General features: G+C 33.5%; 2 protein-coding genes and 1 pseudogene across 3 annotated transcripts; all 3 read right to left on the bottom strand.

The window, feature by feature from the left end:
* Positions 1-377: 377 nt before the first annotated feature.
* LOC123893284 (UPF0051 protein ABCI8, chloroplastic) lies at positions 378-3,787 on the bottom strand. Its single transcript, XM_045943218.1, has 2 exons — positions 2,132-3,787; positions 378-969 (listed from the first exon to the last, which is right to left on the bottom strand). The coding sequence occupies exons 1-2, from the start codon at positions 3,572-3,574 to the stop codon at positions 751-753; spliced, it is 1,662 nt and encodes a 553-aa protein (XP_045799174.1). The 5' UTR covers positions 3,575-3,787; the 3' UTR covers positions 378-750.
* Positions 3,788-5,511: 1,724 nt separating this feature from the next.
* LOC123893283 (GPI ethanolamine phosphate transferase 1) lies at positions 5,512-16,475 on the bottom strand. 2 transcript variants are annotated; one of them, XM_045943217.1, is made up of 18 exons: positions 15,962-16,475; positions 15,334-15,525; positions 14,934-15,089; positions 13,357-13,650; positions 12,987-13,204; positions 12,810-12,884; positions 12,541-12,607; positions 11,931-12,253; positions 11,425-11,658; positions 11,023-11,210; positions 10,545-10,686; positions 10,341-10,449; positions 9,219-9,321; positions 8,929-9,118; positions 7,517-7,615; positions 7,379-7,437; positions 6,715-6,820; positions 5,512-6,203 (listed from the first exon to the last, which is right to left on the bottom strand). In XM_045943217.1, exons 1-18 carry the CDS (start codon positions 16,203-16,205, stop codon positions 6,039-6,041), a joined length of 2,964 nt encoding a protein of 987 aa, XP_045799173.1. In that variant the 5' UTR covers positions 16,206-16,475; the 3' UTR covers positions 5,512-6,038. The 2 variants fall into 2 exon arrangements, 1 of the variants encoding a protein (XP_045799173.1); XR_006803400.1 differs by lacking the exon at positions 5,512-6,203 and having other exon boundaries at positions 6,739-6,820; positions 7,517-7,634; positions 15,962-16,449.
* A 1,215-nt stretch (positions 16,476-17,690) lies between these two features.
* LOC123890034 lies at positions 17,691-21,818 on the bottom strand (annotated as a pseudogene).
* Between the last annotated feature and the right edge of the window lie 337 nt (positions 21,819-22,155).

Below are 22,155 nucleotides of genomic sequence, written 5' to 3'. Positions count from 1 at the left end.
AATGAGATTTCATGAATACTCATGAAGAAAATTGATCGTTGATTTCATGTATATCCACCCTTGTTTTCGGTCAAATGGTGTGCAGTAATAACTTTGTAACAAATAGCACATATCTTTCTTCTAACAACCTTTATTCAAAAAGACGAAGAAAGCCATGACTGAAGTATAATTGACCAATATAATAAGTGAAAGACCACAAGGGTGAGAAAGAGGGATATGGGCAGGTAATCAATGCCTTTATATCCATGGTTGAAGTTTAATAATTTCATAATAAGTAAAACTTAGGATATAGTTTTGTAAGACTTAAATACGAAGGTCATAATTTGTAACTGGATTAATCAAGTTGTAAAGTGAATTAGAAGAATTAAGAGAATAAATGAACAGAAATCCAAAGAGCTAATCAACATCATACATCTTAAAATTTAGGTTGGGACTAACTCAACCCTTACAAAGTTACAAAGCCAGCTTTTAAAGCGTGGGATGCCTACCACTTACAAACATATTGTTAGACTTTGTCTCGTCAAATGTGAGACTCTTAACAAGAAAATTATAAAGATCATATATTAAGGTTTGAAACTCAATGTTTCATGGAATCTTATTTCCATACAAAATCTATATCTTTCAGACAAATTATAGAGATAATATACATCATGTACACATCCTTCCAGACACACTACCCCTGAGAACTTCCATAATTTTAAGAACCAATGGCCCGGGCTAATTCAAAACAATGATTGCCTAACAATCTGTTTAACCCACTGACCCCTCAAGCTTCAAGCTCATGAGTTGGTTCACCTCAGAACCAAATTCATCGGGAAGCTCATTGAAGACATCACGGCAAAATCCAGAGATCATAGCAGCCATTGCTTTTTCATAGTCTATTCCCCTTTGTTGAAAGTAAAACAATTGATCTTCACCAATTTTGGAGGTACTAGCCTCATGCTCAATTCTTGCTGTTGGGTTCTTCACCTGCAAAACAATTGCAATTTCATGAGCAGTAGTCTCGCGACGAGTTTCTGAACATTACATACAGAAAAAAGGGTGAAAATAAGTAAAAGGAAACAAAAGGAATCTGCGGGAGTTAACTCGGGTATGGAAACTGCTCATAATACTGCTATAAAAAACACAACTAAAACTCGATATTATTGCTAAATCTTTGCTGTTTCAACCAACAACAGTAGACCACAGCCATTAAAGCTATCAAAGGAGTAAAGACCAAACTTTGCACGTGTTTTACTCTCCTGGAAAAAGAATAAAAGACACACATCTTCTTCAAGCTATACACACACAACAAAGTTGTGTTTAATCAAGTATGGAAAATGGGGTGATGAAAATCAGGTGCCAAAGCTAACATCAAAATTTCCAGGATACTAACAATTTATAGTGTTCTTACAACAACACCTTGAACTAGAGCACATGTATTAGTTGAAAAAGTATTGATGTTCTGCATTGAAACACCCATGTAGCTCTTAAATCATAGCCATATATTTGGCCACGACAGTTGTCAAAAAATAGCCAATTTCTCACCATGTTACAAAGCATAAACATATTGTAATCTGATATAATCAGGGTCTTTATGACCCGATACTTTTTTTTAAAATTCAATGATTATTGGATTCCATAATTTATTGTTATTTTAATAACCAACACATTCAAGAGTCGGGACTAATTTTCTATATTAGTATCACTGTAAGGATTTCTTCCATAACTTGAAATTGGTCAAATATGTTAAAACTTTATATTTGTGTCCCCTTTCAACTACAAAGCACAAATACAATGCAGCGAGCAAATACAACTACAGAACAAGTAAGATCGAACAAATTATTATACAACTACAGAACATGACAAAGCCATAACATAACACATGAAATTCATCTAGAAACACCAATCTTAAATAACTACAGAACACGACAAAGCCATACCAAAACACATGAAATTCATATAAAAACACCACTCTTAGCAAATATATCATAAGTGCCCATAAAGTATGCACAAACACAGCTACATATTATGATGTGCCCATACTTCCGCATCGCTACCTTTCAAAATTATAGTTTGATAGACAATAAGCATTAACTATTAAAACTAAAAAGTAACGAAGAAAAACCATTAACAGAAAAAAAATTGTTACCTGGATGTAAGGATAGGTATTAGCAGCTGCACCATCACCAATAAGCATGGAATCACACTGAGAAGAATTTTTCGCATTCTCCGCCTTAGACTGAACCTGAACAAGCCCTCTATAACAATTCCTCGAATGTCCAGCAGAAATACCCTTAGATATAATCCTACTCTTTGTATTCTTACCTTTATGAATCATCTTAGTCCCTGTATCAGCCTGTTGATAATTATTAGTCAAAGCAACAGAATAAAACTCACCAACAGTATCATCCCCCTCCAAAACAACACTCGGATATTTCCAAGTTATCGCGGACCCAGTCTCCACCTGGGTCCACGATATCTTCGACCTCTTACCAGCACACACCCCTCTCTTAGTCACAAAATTATATATCCCGCCTTTCCCATTCTCATCACCCGCATACCAATTCTGCACGGTCGAATACTTAATCTCCGCATCTTCCCCACAATACAATTCAACCACAGCAGCATGAAGCTGATTCTTATCATAAGAAGGCGCGGTACATCCTTCCAAATACTCCACCGAACTCCTATCATCCGCCACAATCAACGTCCTCTCAAATTGCCCCGTCTCTAACGCATTAATTCTAAAATAAGTCGAAATCTGCATTGGACACTTAGTATCCTTCGGAATATAAACAAACGATCCGTCACTAAAAACAGCCGCGTTCAACGCGGCATAATAATTATCATCACTAGGAACAACTCTACCTAAATATTTTCTAACTAAATCAGGATACTCTTTAATAGCCTCAGAAATTGAACAAAAAATAACACCAGATTTCTCAAGTGTTTTCCTATGAGTAGTTGCAATTGAAACACTATCAAGAACAGCATCCACCGCAACATTCGCTAACCGATTCTGTTCGTTTAACGGTATACCTAACTTATCGAAATATCTAAGAATTTCAGGATCAGCTTCATCTAAACTATCAAGTGTTTTTTTCTTCTTAGGAGCTGAATAATAACAAATATCTTGAAAATCAATAGTTGGATAAGTATTATCTGACCAATTAGGTTCTTTCATTTTCAAGAATTTCTCAAAAGCGCTTAATCTAAAATTAAGCATCCAATCAGGTTCTGATTTCAAAGTTGAAATTAATCTGATTGTTTCTTTTGATAAACCTTTTGGAATTGTTATCGAATCGATATCAATGTTGAAACCGAATTTCTTGTCGTAATCACGGTTACGAAGAATTTCACGGATCTTATCATCGGTTGAAGTTGTTGAAGTTGAAAGAGATGATGATGAATTTCGTTGCTCGTAACTAACGTCGGAACGGACTTTAACGGTTTTTGTTGTAAGTGATTTGTGTTTGGGGTTTATTGAGATTGGGAAGTGATTTAGGTGAATAAGTGATTTTTTTGAGAAGCTGGATTCGCGAGTTGGTTGAGGGTGTAAGGATGAGAGGCTGCCGTTGAGAAGAGAAGCCATGAGGGAGGATTTTTTGAGGTATGAGAGAAAATGGGAAAATTGATTATATGTGAAGTTTGTGGATTTTGTGGCTGTTATTATTGGAGTGTTGGTTTAATAATAGTGTATACAAAGTTCAACCCTTATCGTGTCGTGTGTGTAACACACGGACTAGTTATCGTATGTGTAATTGTGTGAGGACCCATTTAGGCATAAAAAAAGTGTTGCCGGCGAAAGAAAAAAGAACTTTGCATTAATTTAAGCCTCTAGATTGTTCCCAATTTCCCAAAAATACATTTTTACCCCTAAATTTAGTATGGCAGTAGGTAGATACCTTGAACATCGGTTGATTTCGAGTCGAAAATCATCAAACCGTTAAAAATCACAACCATTTAATTTGGACTCAATTCTGATTGTCTACAATTTTTTATTTATTCGGGTGTCGGATCATACATGTGATGTGTAGAACAAGTATTTGTTACGGTTATATTGAAACTTTGTTGTTGTATTCAAAACTCCATTATTCCAGATACTCATATTCTTCAAATAGTTCAATACATCGTACACAGGACAACAAAATATAGAAGAACTAAGTGAACAATAAAGATGGTGAGATGTACTTACTTTGTTTCAAATTTGTAGATCAAAGACAATAATAGATCTGGCAGATGAGACATAAGGGACCAAATTGATACATTTTAAACGTAAGAGACCAAATTGATACATTTTAAACGTAAGAGACCAAATTGAAATCTAAAATAAACGCAAGGGATCAAATTTAAAATATTAAAGTATATTTCACATCTCTTTTATCAACATATTGTAAGTAGCGATGTTTGAGTAAAAAAAAAGTAGAGATGTCAACGAGGTGGAGATTGATCGGAAAGTACTTGATCACTCCATTGCCCACGATCTAAAATGTTTCCTATCTCATATTCATTCCCTGCAAGAAGTATTTTTGCGACCATAATAAACATCACATATAAACAAATTTATATAGATAAGCATATAAAGTATTTAAATAAACATTTATAAATAAATGTTATTTTGATAAAGCGTTCATATACAACCGTTCACGAGCAATTTTTCGCAACGGTTGACCTGACACTCAACCCACACCCGACCGGATTCTTTCAGGTGTTGACGGTTTATGTCGGTATCAGGTTGGATTGCGGGTCCGTGCTCATCCCTACCTTCTAAAATACATCGAGTGAAAAAAAGTTATTTTTATTGAGACAATTTCGTAAGTTATTAACATTTTTTTAGGTATTGATGTTTCTCAAGATTCTTGAGTTAATGTGAAGGCAAACATTGCAGTAATATCTGAATAAACATCAATATCGCACGCATAATTATGTAAAATCCTGAAAATTCATGTATATGGAATGTTAGCTAGTTAAGTACCTAACACAGTTCTCTACTTAAGTAGAGAACAATGTAAAATCCTAAAAACTTTATGTATATAGTGTTAGCTAGTTAAGTAGCAAACTCAATTCTCTACTTAAATTGCAGACAGTGTAAAATTCTGAAAATTTTATGCATAGGGAATGTCAGCTAGTTATGTAGCGAACTCAATTCTCTAATTGAGTAGAGGACGGTGTTTTTTTCAAATTTATCAATTTTTTTATAATCTCCGCTACTTAGTAGCGGAAAAGTAAAAATGAAAACAAAGAGTGCGTGCGAGAAACACTAATGCACCAAAAGAAACTCCCACAAAGATTCAATCAACAAGAAGATCCAACTTTGACTTCCATATCAGAACACACTTCGACATGATATGAAAAAAAATCCGTTTTCCTTGATAGGGTTCGTGTTTTACATTTTAACCGGTCAGCAGTACTCCACCCTATATCTTTGGACAAAAAAAAAAAACTCTTTTCATGTATACGATTCAATATTCTTTTTTGATTCAATATGCTTCTCTTTCATATATGATATTCAAATCTATGCAAGTCAAGTGAAAAGATAAAGTAATTCCTCATCATATAAACTCACTCATAAGGCTGAGTAAAAACAAGTCAAAGTTACATTAACTGTATACATAACATAGAACAGAAATTCCATTTGGACATGTCAAGCAAGTGCAACGAAATCACCTGGACCTGCACTTTCCCACTACTCAGTTGTGTACAACTCAAATGCAGTATGTAAAAAAAAAAACCCTAGATATGGAGGTTCTCTGTAATTTGTATCGAGGCACAAAGTTTGCTTGATTTTTCTTCACCATCATTGTACCTCAAAACCCATTTTTGAATTCCATATTTGGGAATGAATGCTAAAATTGAAAACTGCAAACATTCCAAAATTTCAACACCAGCTGTATCAAGTTCAGCGGCACCCGAAATTCCAAATGAAAGTTAGCCACGGTAGAAACATATATCAGGTTGGTCATAAAACCATCAAGGGCACCACCAAGAAATGAGTATATTCGTCATCCCTGATGATAAGAATGATTTGGAACCAAGATATCTCATTTTTATTAATCCTAATTTGCCTTACGTGTGGCTGGCACTGATGAATTACATTGAATGTTTTTTGTGTATGTATTTGTGAGGGCAAATAGTAACAAAACAAAAACAACTTGGGCACTCACGATACCAAAATGACTGATACTATTTCCAATTTCCATCCAACTTCCGGTGTTCCGAACCTGCCAACCATCAATTTGGGTATTAGTATAACAGAAAAATATCTTCATGGCATGGATCCAGCAGATATGATTATTTAGCACCACAAAATCCGACTTTGACACACTGTTAATGATTATTGGTTATACTTAAGTTAGAATTAGGGTATTTCAATCATTTTGGGTGACAAATATCGTTGGTCTCTTGAATTAAACGAGTAGCATGTCAAGTATCAGAATTATAATAAAAGACAAGTAGAAAAGTACGGTAAATCCAAGTTGTGAACCTGAAATTAAGGATGATAATAAGGGAAATATTAATTCATAACTATAAGATCATTGGTTGACAAGTTACCTATGTATATGTTTCATTCTAAATGTACTAAAAAGTAATAGGTTGTCAGCTTCCAACATTTTACGTAGTCTCTTCTCCTGACTGTATTTCAAACCCTTTTCTCTTTCGTATTATCAATGACCATAATTTTTTTATCACTAAACATATACAAAATGAATTATAAAGAAAAGGATGGTATACCAGGAAGAAAAAGTGAATGGTCATCACGTCGGAGAATAATATGACAAGAAAGTAGCATCCCATCCTTGGAACTTGGTTAAGTTTGGTTATTGCACTAAATGCACATCTGCAGTTCCGTTCATTGCAAGTAATATTAAATGAATAGTAATAAATATATAGAACCACGACAATGGTTCCAAGTCATAACAAGTTATAAGAAACACAAGATATAAATGTCACAACTTCAAAGTAATCCAGAAAACATTATTTATGAAATATGTACCATAGAAACAATATTTATGCAATCCAGATTGTACCATCTGAACACAATTTTTTCCTTCTTTAGTTTTGGGAAAAAAGGAGGTTATTATAAAGTTTATCATGTTTTGTTCCATCAGATTAAATGCAAGAAACAGATGTATTCAAGATGCTATCAGTCTTAAAGTGGATGAATAAATCTATCTTTTCGAAAAAATTGTTCCTCCCTTTTTTTTTTTTAAAAGAATAATGGTGACACTCAATCATGGGAAAATCCATAGCTTAAGAAGCTAATATGATCACACATCTTTTATTTAAGATGCTTTTTCAGCAAGAAAGGACTTCCCATCTATTTTAGGAAGTCTCAAAGATGTATACTCGAGGGATGGTTATAAATAGGTTGCATTTACTAGTAAAGTGCACTTACATTACAAGTACGAAGGGTATAAATAACTTGAAGATAAGCAGCGCTGCCATCAGAAATGGCTGCAATTATGAGGAAATATATCAGTACAAAACTTTTAAAAGTAATAAGTCAGGAATTCAAAGTTCAATTTTCACTTACACTAAAGACAGTAATGAACCGATAGACAGATGAAATCTCAAAACTAGCAATACTGGCAAAATTTCCCGTTCCAAAGAAGGCAATGTTGAATAAAACCATCTGCATGATTTAGTAGTTTCTGAACATGTCAAATAAGTACCAGTTATATAAATAGTGACTTAAAGTTTATCTGATCTATATCTATATTATGAATATAACAAGAAATCTATGCATAATTCTACATGCTTTGGTTGACCCTAAATCTCAATAAGCACTCTTTGAGTATTATTAGGGTATGCTTTAATCATGTCATATCATGTAATTTCTTCAGTCTCATATAGCATCAGATTGTCTATTGTTTATCTATATCGTGTAATTGATTACATTTCAGTCATGCGTACAATTATTCAGTTGTGTATTGGACATATTGTCATCAAAAGACAGAAGTAGAAATGAGGGAGCAAGAAAGGGGTAGAGAAAGAAAATAAAAAAGGAAAGTTTAACAAATAGGAAACTATAAATCTAGAAAAATCAGAAAGAAGAAATGCAACCTTAGCAGTAATTTATTATTCAATTCTACAATCCTAAGGATATTTTAAAGAACTTCCAAATTATAAATTATATAAAAGGATTTTTCTATCATGTGCAAATTTGCACATGTTAAGAAGTTTAAAATGGTAAGTTTGTATTGGAACTTGTGTAGTTTATATTAAATGGTTAATTTTTTAATAAATAATTATTGTTTTTCAATGAAAAGTTACTATTTTTAGTTGTTTTAACATGTGCAATATTGCACATGTTAGACAAACCCATTATATAATTATATATTAATATTTAAAATGTAAATTCTCATCCCATTCTTTTTCACATTGCTAAATTCAAAAAAAGGTTAGTTATTCCTTAATCATCATACAAGGTAACTCATACACTAAACACAATTGAGAACCTGTATGATAAAAAAGATGAACAACCTTAATCTACAAACAAAATAACACTCCACACTCCTCGAAAGTAAACACAGATGGTGTATACTAGCAAAATCTATTGAATAAGATGTATGGTAACACTCCACACCCATCCCAGGTTGTCATTTTTAGCCATTTGTGATTAATTTCAGACAATGCTCCATAGAATGATGTGATAACATATTAAATAGATAGGGCAGAGAAATTAGGAGATGAGACTACTGAGCTTTGGATTTTATTTCAGGCTTACAAGTTGCAAAAGCTATGAAAAGAAAACCACGGATAATTATTAAGGTTAAACAGAATATTCCATCCCATTTTAAAAATTCAATCAGTCAATATTAAGGTTAAACAGAATATTTCATGAAGCTTTATGCAGGGCTAATTTAATTTACTTACACAAAATAAAAGGATGTTCAAATTTAACTAAGTAATGAAGGAAAAAAGACAGGGAAGAATAAAACTTACAAAGACCAATGGGATTCTCACATCAGAGAGCTGCAAAGATCTATTATCATAACCAAGGATGAGATGATTCGTAACATTTTTAGTGGAACTTGATGATGTGTTCATAATATTTAAGTTGAAAAGTGTATTTTCAAAGAGTATCCACGCCATAAGTACAAGACCAAGTGCAGCGTAGAATACAGCTTCATATCTGCACATGTTTCAAGATAGAAAGGGTAAAAACTTATGCATCATTAAATCAACAAGAGAGTCGGAGAGCAACTAAAAATGGATTGGTGAAAGAAAAATACCCAATGGACAGAAGAAGGAATGGAGGTGCAAAGCCAAGGAATATGGAAGTAAGCCGAGATAAGATGCTATTTTCTGAAAACAGTGGGAGTACCATGGAAAAACCTAAAGAAGAGAAATGCTAGGGTCAGCACTGAATCTTCCATTTAAATACTTTATGCAGCACAGTTAATTTAGAAGTAGAGAAATGCTAGGTCACATCCTCTAACACACTCCAATAATAATTACCCACATCATCCACTTTTTTTTATTCCTATTACTGGTAACCGGTTGTACAATTAGAGAAATTACTAATCTCTTTTTGAAGAGTTTATCTTCAACATTCTAAAATAAAAAACACCACCTGTATGCTGTAACACTGCCGTACTCTCCTCCACAACTCCACTGCTCCTTTCAATATGTCTCTGAGTACTGTTAGCCGTCATTGTCTCTGACTCTCTGTCCCAAGCACTTGAGACCGTTTTCAAGATATGCGTTCCATTTTTGTTGCATGTTTTTCCAGATCAATTTCTAAATCATTTTTTAGTTGTGTTCTATTTTCTAAATGAGGTTTTTAATGTATACTGAACCAGAGTATCATGACAGTGGCATTCTCTTTTGTGTTGTTAAATCCCTTTTTCTATACAATCCCATTTCAATTTTTTGTTCTAAACATGTTTGTATCAGAAGTAAACAAATGTTGTCTGGAACATGTTTTCAATGGATTTTTGTTTTGGATTAATCATAATTTTTTACAGGTGGGTTGTTGAATCCTAAAGCTATAAAAAAAAAAAATCAATGTCTTCATTTCCTGTAGATTTGAAAAAGCAGACTAACATTGGAATAGAGTGACCAGCAAAAAATCCTTTTTAGGAAAATCTGTTAGTCTTGGAGGGGCTCTTTCAAGTAGGAGACTGTTGTTACGACATAATGGTTAATTACAAAATAAGACTAAAGGCTCTAACATCCTAATTTGATAACTGAAACTAGAATATTCTAGACCAAAACTACAGCAACTAAAGCGAAGCTGCTACTCAAAAACTAATCAGTAAGCTATCTAATACAAGGAACAAGTAGATCTGTGTGACACAACATGGGATTAAGAAATTAAAGAAAAGGAGAAGAATGAAACGTCAAAACTATACCAGCAACACTCCAATTTATTAACTGGTGAAATGCAAGCAACTCTTGCTTTTCAGTTCTGTGAGAAGTTGATAAGTACACCATGAGCGAAGATAAGGCGACCAAAAAAGCCTGGGGATAGACAACAGACAGTAATCAGTGGGTTTATCAGATATTATGCATAACTAAAATTCAAACACAAATGGCAAAATAGTCATGAGTTGAACCTGAATGTAAAATAGGATTGAATCTTTGGGATTTTTCAGTTCACAATTGCACATACTTAGCCAATACTTCCTCCTGCCAGCATGTAAAGCTAGCCACCTTGCAGCTATTCCTATAATGATAATAACAGCGCCACTACTAACTCTGCAAACACAATAATTTGATATGTTCAACAATGTTGTATGGATTCAAGGGTCAATCAAGTAATAAAGATGAAAAGGAATGAAGGTAACTTAATGTGTAATTTTAAATATTCAATGCGAAATTAGATAAATAAATCTACAAAGAATCATATTACAAGGGTTTCCGTATTTTGCGCAGAATGAACGATCATCCAAAAAATACAGTATACACAGGTCTATATAAAACAGCAAAATATGCATAACAATATAGCTACCTAATGGATTTTACATCAGAAAGTGCCGACTCAGCACTTCTGCTACCAGTGTGTTAATTATAGATTCAGTAGAAGTGACTTACACTAATAGATTATTGTCAGGAATTTCTGCTGGCATCAATGTGAAAATAGACAAAAACCAACATGCAATGCAGACATATATCGGTATGCCAGATCTCCAGGGAATTGATTTAAAGAGATAAAATGAAGCTGTGGCCCCAGCAATTAAAAAACATCCAGTATAGAGTTTCCTGTCAGTGAAGCTGTTAACCTGCAATGCACACCAAATATCTCATCAGATGAAACAGAACTTTACTTATGTTTGACTATATCCATAATTAGGATTATTATCTCTTTTTATTAATTGAGATACTCGCTAGTGTGTGTGTGTGTGTGTGTATTTGTACATCCCCATTGTGAAAGCAAGCAGTTATTCTGAACAATTCAACTGCTAGGTTAGACAATATTATGGAAAAAATACATACCAAGAACTCAGCAATGAAAAATGAAACAGCAGCAGTGGCAAGCAGCTTAATAACTTGATTCTTTCTTCTTTCAAATAAGTGTTTCCATAATGCCTTTATAAACTGGTATTCACTAATTATTTGAACCCATAGAAATGATGTCATTATCATGTATGCATGGTAAAGAGGAGGAGAATGCTCCAGCAAAAATAGCAAACAAAGCATTCCAGTCACGATACATCCACATAGATATATCTGCAAAAGAAGGTAGCTTAGATTATTAATAATGCTTGCATGAACAGTAAATCAGTAAAAAATAAGTTTTTTCATCTAAGAATTTCCTTATAATTAAAAAAAAAATCATATATATAAATATCTGCACTCTCCATAAAGTTCCTTTATTAATAGCAGCTCACACAAAGTTGATAAGATATTTTTTTTTTTTTTGAAAACAAAGTTGATAAGATATTGGTAAAACTATTGATTAAAAAAAATTATTGGTAAAACTAAGCTCTCACAAACATTACTTTTCCATGGCTATTTCTCTCAGCTGCTCGCTCCATTCCAAAAACATTTCCTGGCAGTGAAGTATAAGACTGCAGCACGTGAAGAACAAGGTAGATCATCCAACCAACATACCCAAGGGTAATTACAGACATGAGCATCAGCCAGTCATAAGTCTGAAAATAGTGAAGTCCTTGCAATGCTAAACTTCTAAGGTTTTCGGATAAGTTCATTGCAGCATCGTAATCTTTAGCCAATATCAGACCCTCAATTTTGTCCAATATTGAAGAATAATGAGACAGTGGTTTGAAAGGTTTAAAGTACAACAAATGTGACTGCTTTATATCTGAAGTTGTTAATGAAATCAATATTCTTCAATCCATTTTGCTTTTACATTATCTTCAAGAAAGAAACATAATTTCTATTATTTTCTTACATAATAACATATATCTCATAAATTGGCTGCTGAATTCTTTACATTTTTCAAATTTTGGTTACCCCTTTGGCATATTCTTGTTTACATGGGAAAAAAAAGGTAAATTCATTTTGTATACCAAAATGGAAGATGCCATGCTAGAGACAAGGAAAAATCACTACATATCAAATACAAAAAATCAGTTATGTGAAGGATACGTGATTTACGAAGAAACTGGTTCAGTATTTCCTTTGTATTGGATAGAACAGCTTCAACTTCTTCAGCCTGGAACATAGTATACATTAAATCTTAGTCAGAGGATCCACTGATTAGACTTTTAGTTTCCTATCCTCTCACCACAAGTAGAATGATGGTCAGTCCATAGAAATTACATAATATTCCAATGAAAACACTGAACAAAAGCACATTAACATGCTGTTCACTGAAATCAAGAAGTCCATTATCAATCAAAACTAAAGGAAAATACCTTGGTCATGTTAATGTAATCTCGTGGTAGAATACCGACTGAATTAACAGGACATGGAAGACCAAGTAATGTAGACTGTAATAGAATTAAACAAATACATCAGATAATGAAACCTAAAGATGGATAAAGAGATACGCATCATGATTTGAACATAAACCCTCTAGGAAAAGTTACAACCATGAGTGGTGCAATATCAGCCTGATTGACATCCACCCTTTCAATCCCATGCAAGCCCCATTCAATTGGCGTTGGCGTGTCATGCACATGGTCGTCAACAAACCTAAAACCGCAATCAGAATGGTTGTTGCTAGATGTTGGCATTGGATGTTTAACACCAGCTCCCCATGCAACAAGGGGAGTATCAGTGTTTGTAGGATGCCCATCTCCGTGACTTCCTACGAAGAGAAATGAAATAAGTAACTAAATAAAAGTGCTAATAATAGCAGAAATTAGTCTATCTTGGGAGATTCTCTTGACAAACTATTGCTTCAAAAATTTTAACAGAAAAGAATATGCAGTCGTAAAGATTATAAAAAAGTGTTGCAACCTTTGTCACTCATTCCATGATCTGCTGTGAAAACATACGATGTAAGATTATCCTTGAAATAATCTTGAACAAGATTATATACACTTTCAGCTACATGGTCAACAACTTTAACATTGTTGAGATAAATAGATGAGAACGGCCTATGAGCATGACCATTAGAGTCACATCCAAGTAGGTGCAGGAATACGACAAGATTCTCCTGCTGCAGCAACTCCTTTAGTTTTGGGTCTTCATTGGATCGATTAAGAAGGTTTTTAAATTGATCAAGAGACCACAAGTCCAGGAACGATGCATCTGCATTAAGAAATCAAAGTACTAAATTTATGAAAATTAGGATTGATCAATATAATAAATAGCTTCGCAATACTTTTATTTTCTTAAATTCCTAATTAGCCATATCAAAAACCGTTAAGATAGCACTTTGAGTAGACTACTGTACAATTTTACCGCCAAGAAAGTTTTATAAAGCACCAATGTTTGAAATAATTCTCAATATTTGTACAATTAGAATTAAATAAGGCCAAATTTTTTAACTTTCTAGTTTTTAAATAACTTCAAAAGTCTTGGGCGTGAGGGAAAATTTGTAATTCCACTCATATGGTCTTGGGCATGAGGGAAAATAGAGATCTATTATTACGCCCCCACTAGTCCACGCCCCAGATGTCCAGTCTTGTGTGTGAGAGAGGTTTTGTGAGAGTCTCACAGCAACTAGACATATATGACACGGGTAATGGTAATAAGATTTGTGTACTCCTCAATTTACAAGTTAGTTATGTGGGCTTGAGTTAAGTATAGAACCAAAATTCTAAGAAAGACTTTGAATTAAAATTAGGGTTTGAAACAAAAAAACTAAGCAGTACACAAAATTATACCAGACTCCTAATGCTAAGCAAACAATAGCACAAATATAAAGAAATTTGAAAACTAATCCAAGGAGATAATCTAGAGGTACTAGAGGTACATTTCATATATTCGAAACATTTTTTAAGGAGACAGTGTGCAATCAAATTGTCTAAAAATATTACAGAAACTATGTGCTATGTTATTGAGTGAAATAGTATAAATCTTTTTTAAAACAAAATAGTAATTAATTAACATATATAGTAGTAATTAAATAACATATATGGTCTTTGTCAAAAAAATAACATATATGGTCTACAATTCAATAGCTATAAATTCAAGAAGTACTAGCTAGGTAAAAATATGTTTCAGAAACGAAACCTTGTATCGAAAATGATGTATTTAAATTCTAAACAAGTTTAGTGATTTGGTACCAAGAAATGAAAAGACAAGGATAAGTTTTAATGGAAATACAAAATGGACCACTTGAGTTGATAATTTTTAAATAAATAAAAAAACAGAAAAAAAAATTGTATTAAGGGGAGTTTGCCACATGGATCAAACAATTCAATTATGCTGTAATTCATAGAAATGAAGAACCAATTGTCCCAAAACTTTAAGTTATTACGTGAGGTCCATGTTATGTAACTCAAAACAAAAATTTATGGGAAAGGTTCTATTCGTTATTGAAAGTAACAGCACATATTGAAAAAATATTGTGGAACTCAAATCAGTACCAGTTGCAAAGTCTTCAAACTCGTGTGGATAGGTATCCCATGTGCTATGCTGCAAAGCACCACAGAAAATTGGAACTATGTCAGGACTTCCATAAGAAATCGTATGACGACTTCTGTTAAACACTGAATCAAACTCAACAGGATTAGCCTTCCAACCTGCAACAAACCAAAATCAATCTTTTAGTAGACACTAGGCAGTATAATATAGTCAAGCCTAGTCAACCATCTAAGTTGCTGGCTATGTTCGTATGTAGGGTTTTCAAAATATAATATAAAATTAGTCTTTTTCTTCGTTTTTCAGCAATAAAATATCAAAACAATAGTAATATCCCTCCAATCCATCTCACTCCCCTGTGTTTCTGTTGAATATCAAAACATAAAGGAAAAAAATAACACGGACCTTTCAAAACTGCACTGGGATCTTCATAGAAGCCAGCAATTATGGAAACATGACCAGGCCTCGACTCAGTAGGAGGGCGAGCATGAGAAACCCCCCAACGTCCTTGATTTTTAATTACGCTTCTCAAAAACGGTGCTCTGTAATTCCCTTCCGCATCAGGCTCATAGAACTTGTCAGCACGCAAACCATCAGCTGTATCCAAATTCAACATGTCAAAATTTCATTACTTACTGCTCAATGCTCATACCCCTTTTGTCTCATATTAAATGTCATTTAGAATATGTTGTCTCATATTAAATGCTCATACCCTTGCTGAAAACAACTTATTGTGATGTGATAAATAAGTTACTTCCATAAACTCTCTCAAACAGTCTCACAATTGTATCAATCCAAACAAGTGATTAGCTGATCTTAACAAATACTTTTCGATACACAATGGTCAGAAATCAAACCACTAATCACATACTTACTAACCCAACTATCTATCAATCATGAATCAAATCAATGACCACTTACTTAAAGACTGTCATTCTAGTATTTTACAACAACTAATCGTTCCAAAAGTGAAATAAACAAAACATCAAACAGTTGGTGTGCATGAGTGTATGGATTTTTAGTTAGAGCATACCAACTAGTAGAACGAGGCGTTTAGCAGGGGCAGAAAATCGAGGAGGAACAGGATCAACGCCATGAACAATAGGAGATTTGAAGTATATATCGAAAATGCTGAGCATGTAAATAGCGTGAAGAATGACGCCAAGTACTACCAACCATCGTTCTCTTCTCTTCAACCACTTTATTCGTTTACTTGTGCTGCCTTTGACTCTTATTACTTGCTCATTTCTGTTTCCTAAGATCCCATCGCTTCGCATTTTTGTACTCTTTTTTTGTTTGGATCGAGTTTTATTGTGAAAACTCAACAGTGAACTGGGAAGTGACTGCAATGGATCGAGCTTCGCGTCTAATCTCTTACTATAATCCTTTGTTTGGTTTTTCAATTAAAGTTAATTTTGTATTGTCCACAAATTTAACTCAATTTACAGAAATGTTGAGATCGTTAGTAAAAAAATCATAAATAACATAATTGCTTTTGGAAAAAATGGATTTTCTTATTGATTTGTCTCATAACAAAACTTAAGGAGAGTTTTTAAAATAAGATGAGTATAATATTTATAATATTCTATAGCGTTGGATATATTTAAAGAGTTTAATTGTTGTGCACCGTCGGTGTAAATTATTTTTACACATACATTCAATGACATGTTGCCACATCATTTAATGAATGTGACAAATCATGTGTTTTTAATGACCATATATGATGTGTCGGTTTTTTATTGGACGCATGTGTAAAATAACTTTACACCGACGGTGCATATAAATTAAATTCATATTTAAATAACATGATTTGTCTCATATTTTTATGAGCTACTAAACTAAAAAAAATGCATAAATTAAAAGTAAAGTAGGAAGGTACAATTATAAAATTGTGAAAATAGTTTGTTTGTTTGATTGTGTATGTTGAATGAAATGTATAACTGTATTACTTATAGACAAAAACACTAGTCGTATTAACCAAACAACAAAAAACGTGGCCAATGACTCAAGATCCGCCACTGCTTATAGCACAAGCATTTATCATATAAGCGCATATGTATAAACTATTTTTACAACACAACCTAAAATAATGTATAAGTGCATATAATAAGCTATAATATTGTTGGTATGCTTCAGCAGTTAGTTGCACTATAAACATAGGACACGAGTAAATTTTCAAGTTCTACTTAGCTTTGACTAATTTTGACACTTTCACGGCCTTTGTGAACCTCTATGAAATTGAGAGAGATTCGACTATCTCACATTCGGCTGACCCTAAATTCGGATGTTTATCATTCTCTGCTTACAACTTATTTAGTTTAGGGGTAACAACACCTCTTAGACATTTGGAACAATATTCGCAATCTCAACATCTCTCCCTAAACCTAACTTCCTCTGAGTCCCAAAGACGGTGGTAGTTCTCACGGAAGGAAGCATTTGGTGATACAATGATCCACGATTCATGTTGTTAAAAGTCTAACATTAGATAAGATCAAACCTGAACATATGTTTATAAGTGAAGACATTCACCACCTTACAAAGTTTTTTGCAGGGTTTTGTGAGATTTTAAGATGATAACATACCCTACCCAAAATTTGTTGCGCCACCTGGTATCAAACTACATCTATCGGACCACTCAAATCACGCTTAAGAGGATAAATCCCATACGGGAGACTGGTTTGGGATAATACAAGTCTTTCAACCGTGTTCATCTCTCTGATTAATATTCGTCCTCATTACAAACCTATATGCGTTTTCAATCAGAGTTCGAACTTCATACATTGCATCTGATAAAAAAACTTCATACAATGCATATTATTCTTGTACATTATTTCACACCACTTATTTCATACAATAGATATAAAATATTTATATATGGGTTATCATTTCCCATTCTAAACCTGGAAGGCAACGTTCCTTCTGTACATTATCTCCCTCAACACTACATGTTCTCAACTATAATATAAAACAATATAAACATAATTGTCATTCTAGGAAAACATATATACTACTATTTTACAACAACTTTAGGTAAAATACTATTCTTCTTCTTGAAATGCTTACCACTTATCACTCAAATCTGCCATTACATTCTCCATAGTCGGTCGGAGATGAGGAGATTCATCGGTGCAAACCAAAGCAAGTCCCGCCAATTTCTCTGCCTCTGATTCTAAGAACTTCCCTTCAAGATTCTCATCGATAATATCTTTCAAACCACCACTTTCCAACGATTGTCGACTTAAATGAGTGATATCATGTTTTCCAGTGAGAAGCTGGAAAACTATCACGCCAAAAGCGTACACGTCACTCTTTTCAGTGAAACGGCCGGTTGTTGTGTATTCGGGTGCCAGATACCCCATAGCAGCACTAGCTTTGAGGGTGGAGAAAACAACATCATCTGCAAGGAGTTTGTGCAATCCTGAATCTGCAAGTAAGGAATTGTATCGATAATCGAGAAGTACTTTTTCAGCTGATATATTCTGATGAACTAGAGAATGTTTGCTTCCTTTATTTCCATGCAGATAACCAATACCTGAATTGGACACAATCAGACAATGTGTTAAGATAGCCAGCCTAATAATACCGAAATATAGTAGTTGACATTTTTTCCATTATCGTTTTCCAAATTTGATATAGTAGAAAATTTTGTCAGGTTTCAATAGACATTATGAAAAGTTTAATTTGATAATAAGCTTGCATTGATTTAATTTGGAAGCAAATTGAACCAAAGTGGTTATTGAACTTCAGTTAAGATCGAATAGTTCAGGTGAACCCGATTTCGAACCTTGACTGAAACAATCCTGGTAAGCGTTAACTTAATTCGAGAGAGGATGCATAGAAAATCTAACCTTTGGCAATACCATGGATTATGGACACTCTAGTGGACCATTCAAGTACCTCAGCACTTCCTCTTTTAACATCAAGATACTTTGACAAACTCCCATTTGACACAAAATCATAAACCAGAAAACATTCTCCGCGGCCTTTCGAACAGCAAAAGCCTCTCAACCGAACAAGATTTCCGTGCTTTAATGAAGTTAATAATTTCAAACCTTTCAAGAATTCGGTTTCATCAGACTTGCAGCTTGTCTTGGCAATGCACTTTATAACCACAACAGATCCATCTCTCAAGATTCCTCTATAGTTAGCTGATATATTATTCTTCGCCAATAAATTCATCTCTGAGAAACATTGAGTTGCGCGATCTACTTCTTCGAGATTAAACATAAAACTCTGGAGAAATTCCTGAGAATAACCGAGATCTTTGGATAATGGATCCCATCCACTGGAATACTCCAAACTTATAAGTGGCGACACGTTTTTCCTGTATACTTCCTTGATCTTGTCAGTACTAAGCGAGATATTAGAAATTTCAGCAGTGTTTCCAATTTTCTGTTTTCACGGCGGTACCGCAAGATCAGAAAAAGTCCAGCAACAGAAGAAACAATAACAACGCCAATCACCGCAAAAACTAAACCAACTGTCGAAGATTCTGACCGCTTTCTACAACCGGCATTACCACATTTTTTCGCCATTATTTCAGGTGATACTGGAAAACCAATTGTTGAATTTTTACTTGGTTCATATGGTTCTGGTCTAATTGGATCTGAATTGCTTACTATTTGACAAGAATCTAAATCGGAAAATCCAGTTCCACATAAACCATGATTGTTAGAATACTGTAACCCTCCTTTCAATCTTTGCAGTGCTGCATTGTTACATAAAGTAGACAAAATAAATTCAAGTTTTCATAAAATCAATATGGTAAGCTAAATAAACCATAATCCCTTATATGTAGCACCGACAATTAGGATTAAAGACGTGTCTGGTGTCCGACACGTGTCAGTGCCCGACATACAAAATAAAATCAACATGGTAAGCTAAGTAATCCATAATCCCCTATATTTAGCACCGACATTTAGGACTAAAGATGTGTCTGGTGTCCGACATGTGTCAGTTCCGATGCCAACATAACTCTGACGCAAGTGGTTACATTCAATCACTTCTATGTCTCGAATCAATATCTGTGCCTACATGTCAGTGTGAGTGCCGTGTCTGGTGTTTGTGTCAGTGTTTCGTAATGACTGATTACCTGTAGGGACACTGCCGGATAGTGAATTGTTTCGAATATCAAGAGTCTGTAGTTTAGGCGGATAAGTTAATGTCACTGGAACTGGACCAAAAAGGGTATTGAAGCTGAGATCCAATCTTTCTAGGGTCTCTAGCTCACCCAAACTTGCAGGAATTGCGCCACTTAAGTGATTATATTGGAGCGCAAGAACGCTTAGCCGTTTTAATTTTCCTAGCTCGGTAGGTATACTTCCATTAAGCTCATTATAACAAAGCTGCAAAACTGTAAGCTCTTACAGATTAGAAAATATCTTGAGCTATTTTGAGGAAAAGAATCAAACAACAATAAAAGGTAGACGGACAACAAGTTGCGCCGCTAAACTTTTCTATATAGCAAAACCAAAACTTTTGTCCGTGAACCGGCCAAAATGCATGAAATCCAAATCCAGAATTATTCACATATGGAGTTTAATAAAGTTTTGTATGTTTTATTCAATCAATCTTTCTCTAGTGTTTCCCTCCTGCTATCATTTCATACATACTCTTTTCATCTCCAGCAAAAGTGTTCTAATTTCTAAATGACAGAATAAATGAAATATAATTATTAACTAATGAGAAAATAAGAAAGAAAACAAGTAATTAAATATATTCTAAGAAAAAAAACAATAAATAACAAAAAGAAAACAGAGAGAAAGAGACAAATGAAAAATCACCCAAAGTACTCAAATGAACAAACATGATAACATGTGATTGTGGAATTACCCAAAATAACCAAATGGCCAAATACACCAAAAAGGACATAATTTTCCTTAACCACTTAATTCATTTTCAAAGATAAGCTAACAAATAAGAACTGCAATTATAAAAAAATAATAATAAAACTTCTTTGAAAACAAAATTACAATAGAAAAAATAAATTATCATGATAAACACTTATGTATACTAAAGAAAAATAAATTACATAAGAACTGTTTGGATAAACAACTTATTTGCAGCTTATAACACAATCACTCATCATGATAAACACTTACGTATACACAGAAGATTGTCGTAAGTTGTTTTCATAAGTTTGTTCTCCCATGTTAGTAGATAATTAAACTCAAATAAATTGATCCATGCACATAATTTTCCTTAACCACTTAATTAATTAATTTTCAAAGATAAACTAACAAATAAGAACTGCAATGATTAAAAAATAAATTAAAAAAGCTCTTTCAATTTCAAACAAAATTACAAAAGAAAAAAAAATTATAAAAGAAAAAAAAGAAGAGCAACTAACCTTGAAGATTTGACATGTTACCAATCTCATGAGGGATAAAACCAGAGAAATTATTTACATTAAGATACAAATCACTAAGCTGAGTTAATCCTGCAATTTCCTTAGGTAAAATTCCATTTAAACCATTGAAATGAAGGTAAAGACCAGTTAAACTCTTAAGATTACCAATCACTGATGGTATTTTACCAGTTAAACCTTTTCCTTGAAGTGAAATATTAGTAACAAGACCTTGTTCATTACATGCCACACCTTCAAAAGTTCCACTACATGGATCAGAATGAATGTTCCATGATGTTAAGACAATGTTTTCTGGGTCTAAAGAGTGTTTGATTGCAATTAAAGTGTCAAGTTCATTGTTAAAGGAAAGAGATTGAGTAGAAAATATGAGAAATATTTGTAGCTTTAGGAGAAGGAGTAAGAGATAAGACATGTTTTTTCTTATTGGATTTAGAATGGAAAATGTGATGAATTGGTTATATTAATGTAATGTTGGGGTGAGAAAATCTTAGTGTGTGTGAGTTTGTGATTGTGAATAAGCAGAGAAACATGTCACGTGAAGTTAATAAAAGTGTGTTGAGATAATGTGGTTTTGTTTTTGAGGGAAATATTTATGTGGTAACAAAAAGTTAGGAACATGAATAGTATGGCTAGCTGCATGGGAAAGGTTTCAGGTTTATAATGGGAAGAAACGTTTTTAATTGATTATGATATGATTATTATAATGGGGTCTAAGTAGTAATTAATTCTAACAAATCTACTTAGGGTGGGAACAAGTCAGCTTCAACTTTTATAGTCTGATTTGAGGGAAATTATTTTAGCTCTAGGTAGAATTCTCGTGCGCTCTATCAAAATTTAAAAATATCTTGTTTGAGTTTTAA

Source organism: Trifolium pratense, linkage group LG6 (assembly GCF_020283565.1).
Source record: "Trifolium pratense cultivar HEN17-A07 linkage group LG6, ARS_RC_1.1, whole genome shotgun sequence".
NCBI classification, from domain to species: Eukaryota; Viridiplantae; Streptophyta; class Magnoliopsida; order Fabales; family Fabaceae; genus Trifolium; species Trifolium pratense.
This window is presented reverse-complemented; position numbering and strand designations above follow the sequence as displayed.

What these genes read in the sequence shown, in the direction of transcription:
- LOC123893284 (XM_045943218.1), bottom strand. Translation starts at nt 3,574, where the DNA reads ATGGCTTCTCTTCTCAACGGCAGCCTCTCATCCTTACACCCTCAACCA. An exon ending in ATACCTATCCTTACATCCAG is followed by an intron (nt 970 to 2,131) that starts GTAACAATTTTT and finishes ATTGTTTTGCAG; the next exon opens with GTGAAGAACCCAACAGCAAG.
- LOC123893283 (XM_045943217.1), bottom strand. Translation starts at nt 16,205, where the DNA reads ATGCGAAGCGATGGGATCTTAGGAAACAGAAATGAGCAAGTAATAAGA. An exon ending in CCAGTTTCTTCGTAAATCAC is followed by an intron (nt 12,254 to 12,540) that starts GTATCCTTCACA and finishes TAACAACTTCAG; the next exon opens with ATATAAAGCAGTCACATTTG. An exon ending in GGTTCATTACTGTCTTTAGT is followed by an intron (nt 7,438 to 7,516) that starts GTAAGTGAAAAT and finishes TCATAATTGCAG; the next exon opens with CCATTTCTGATGGCAGCGCT.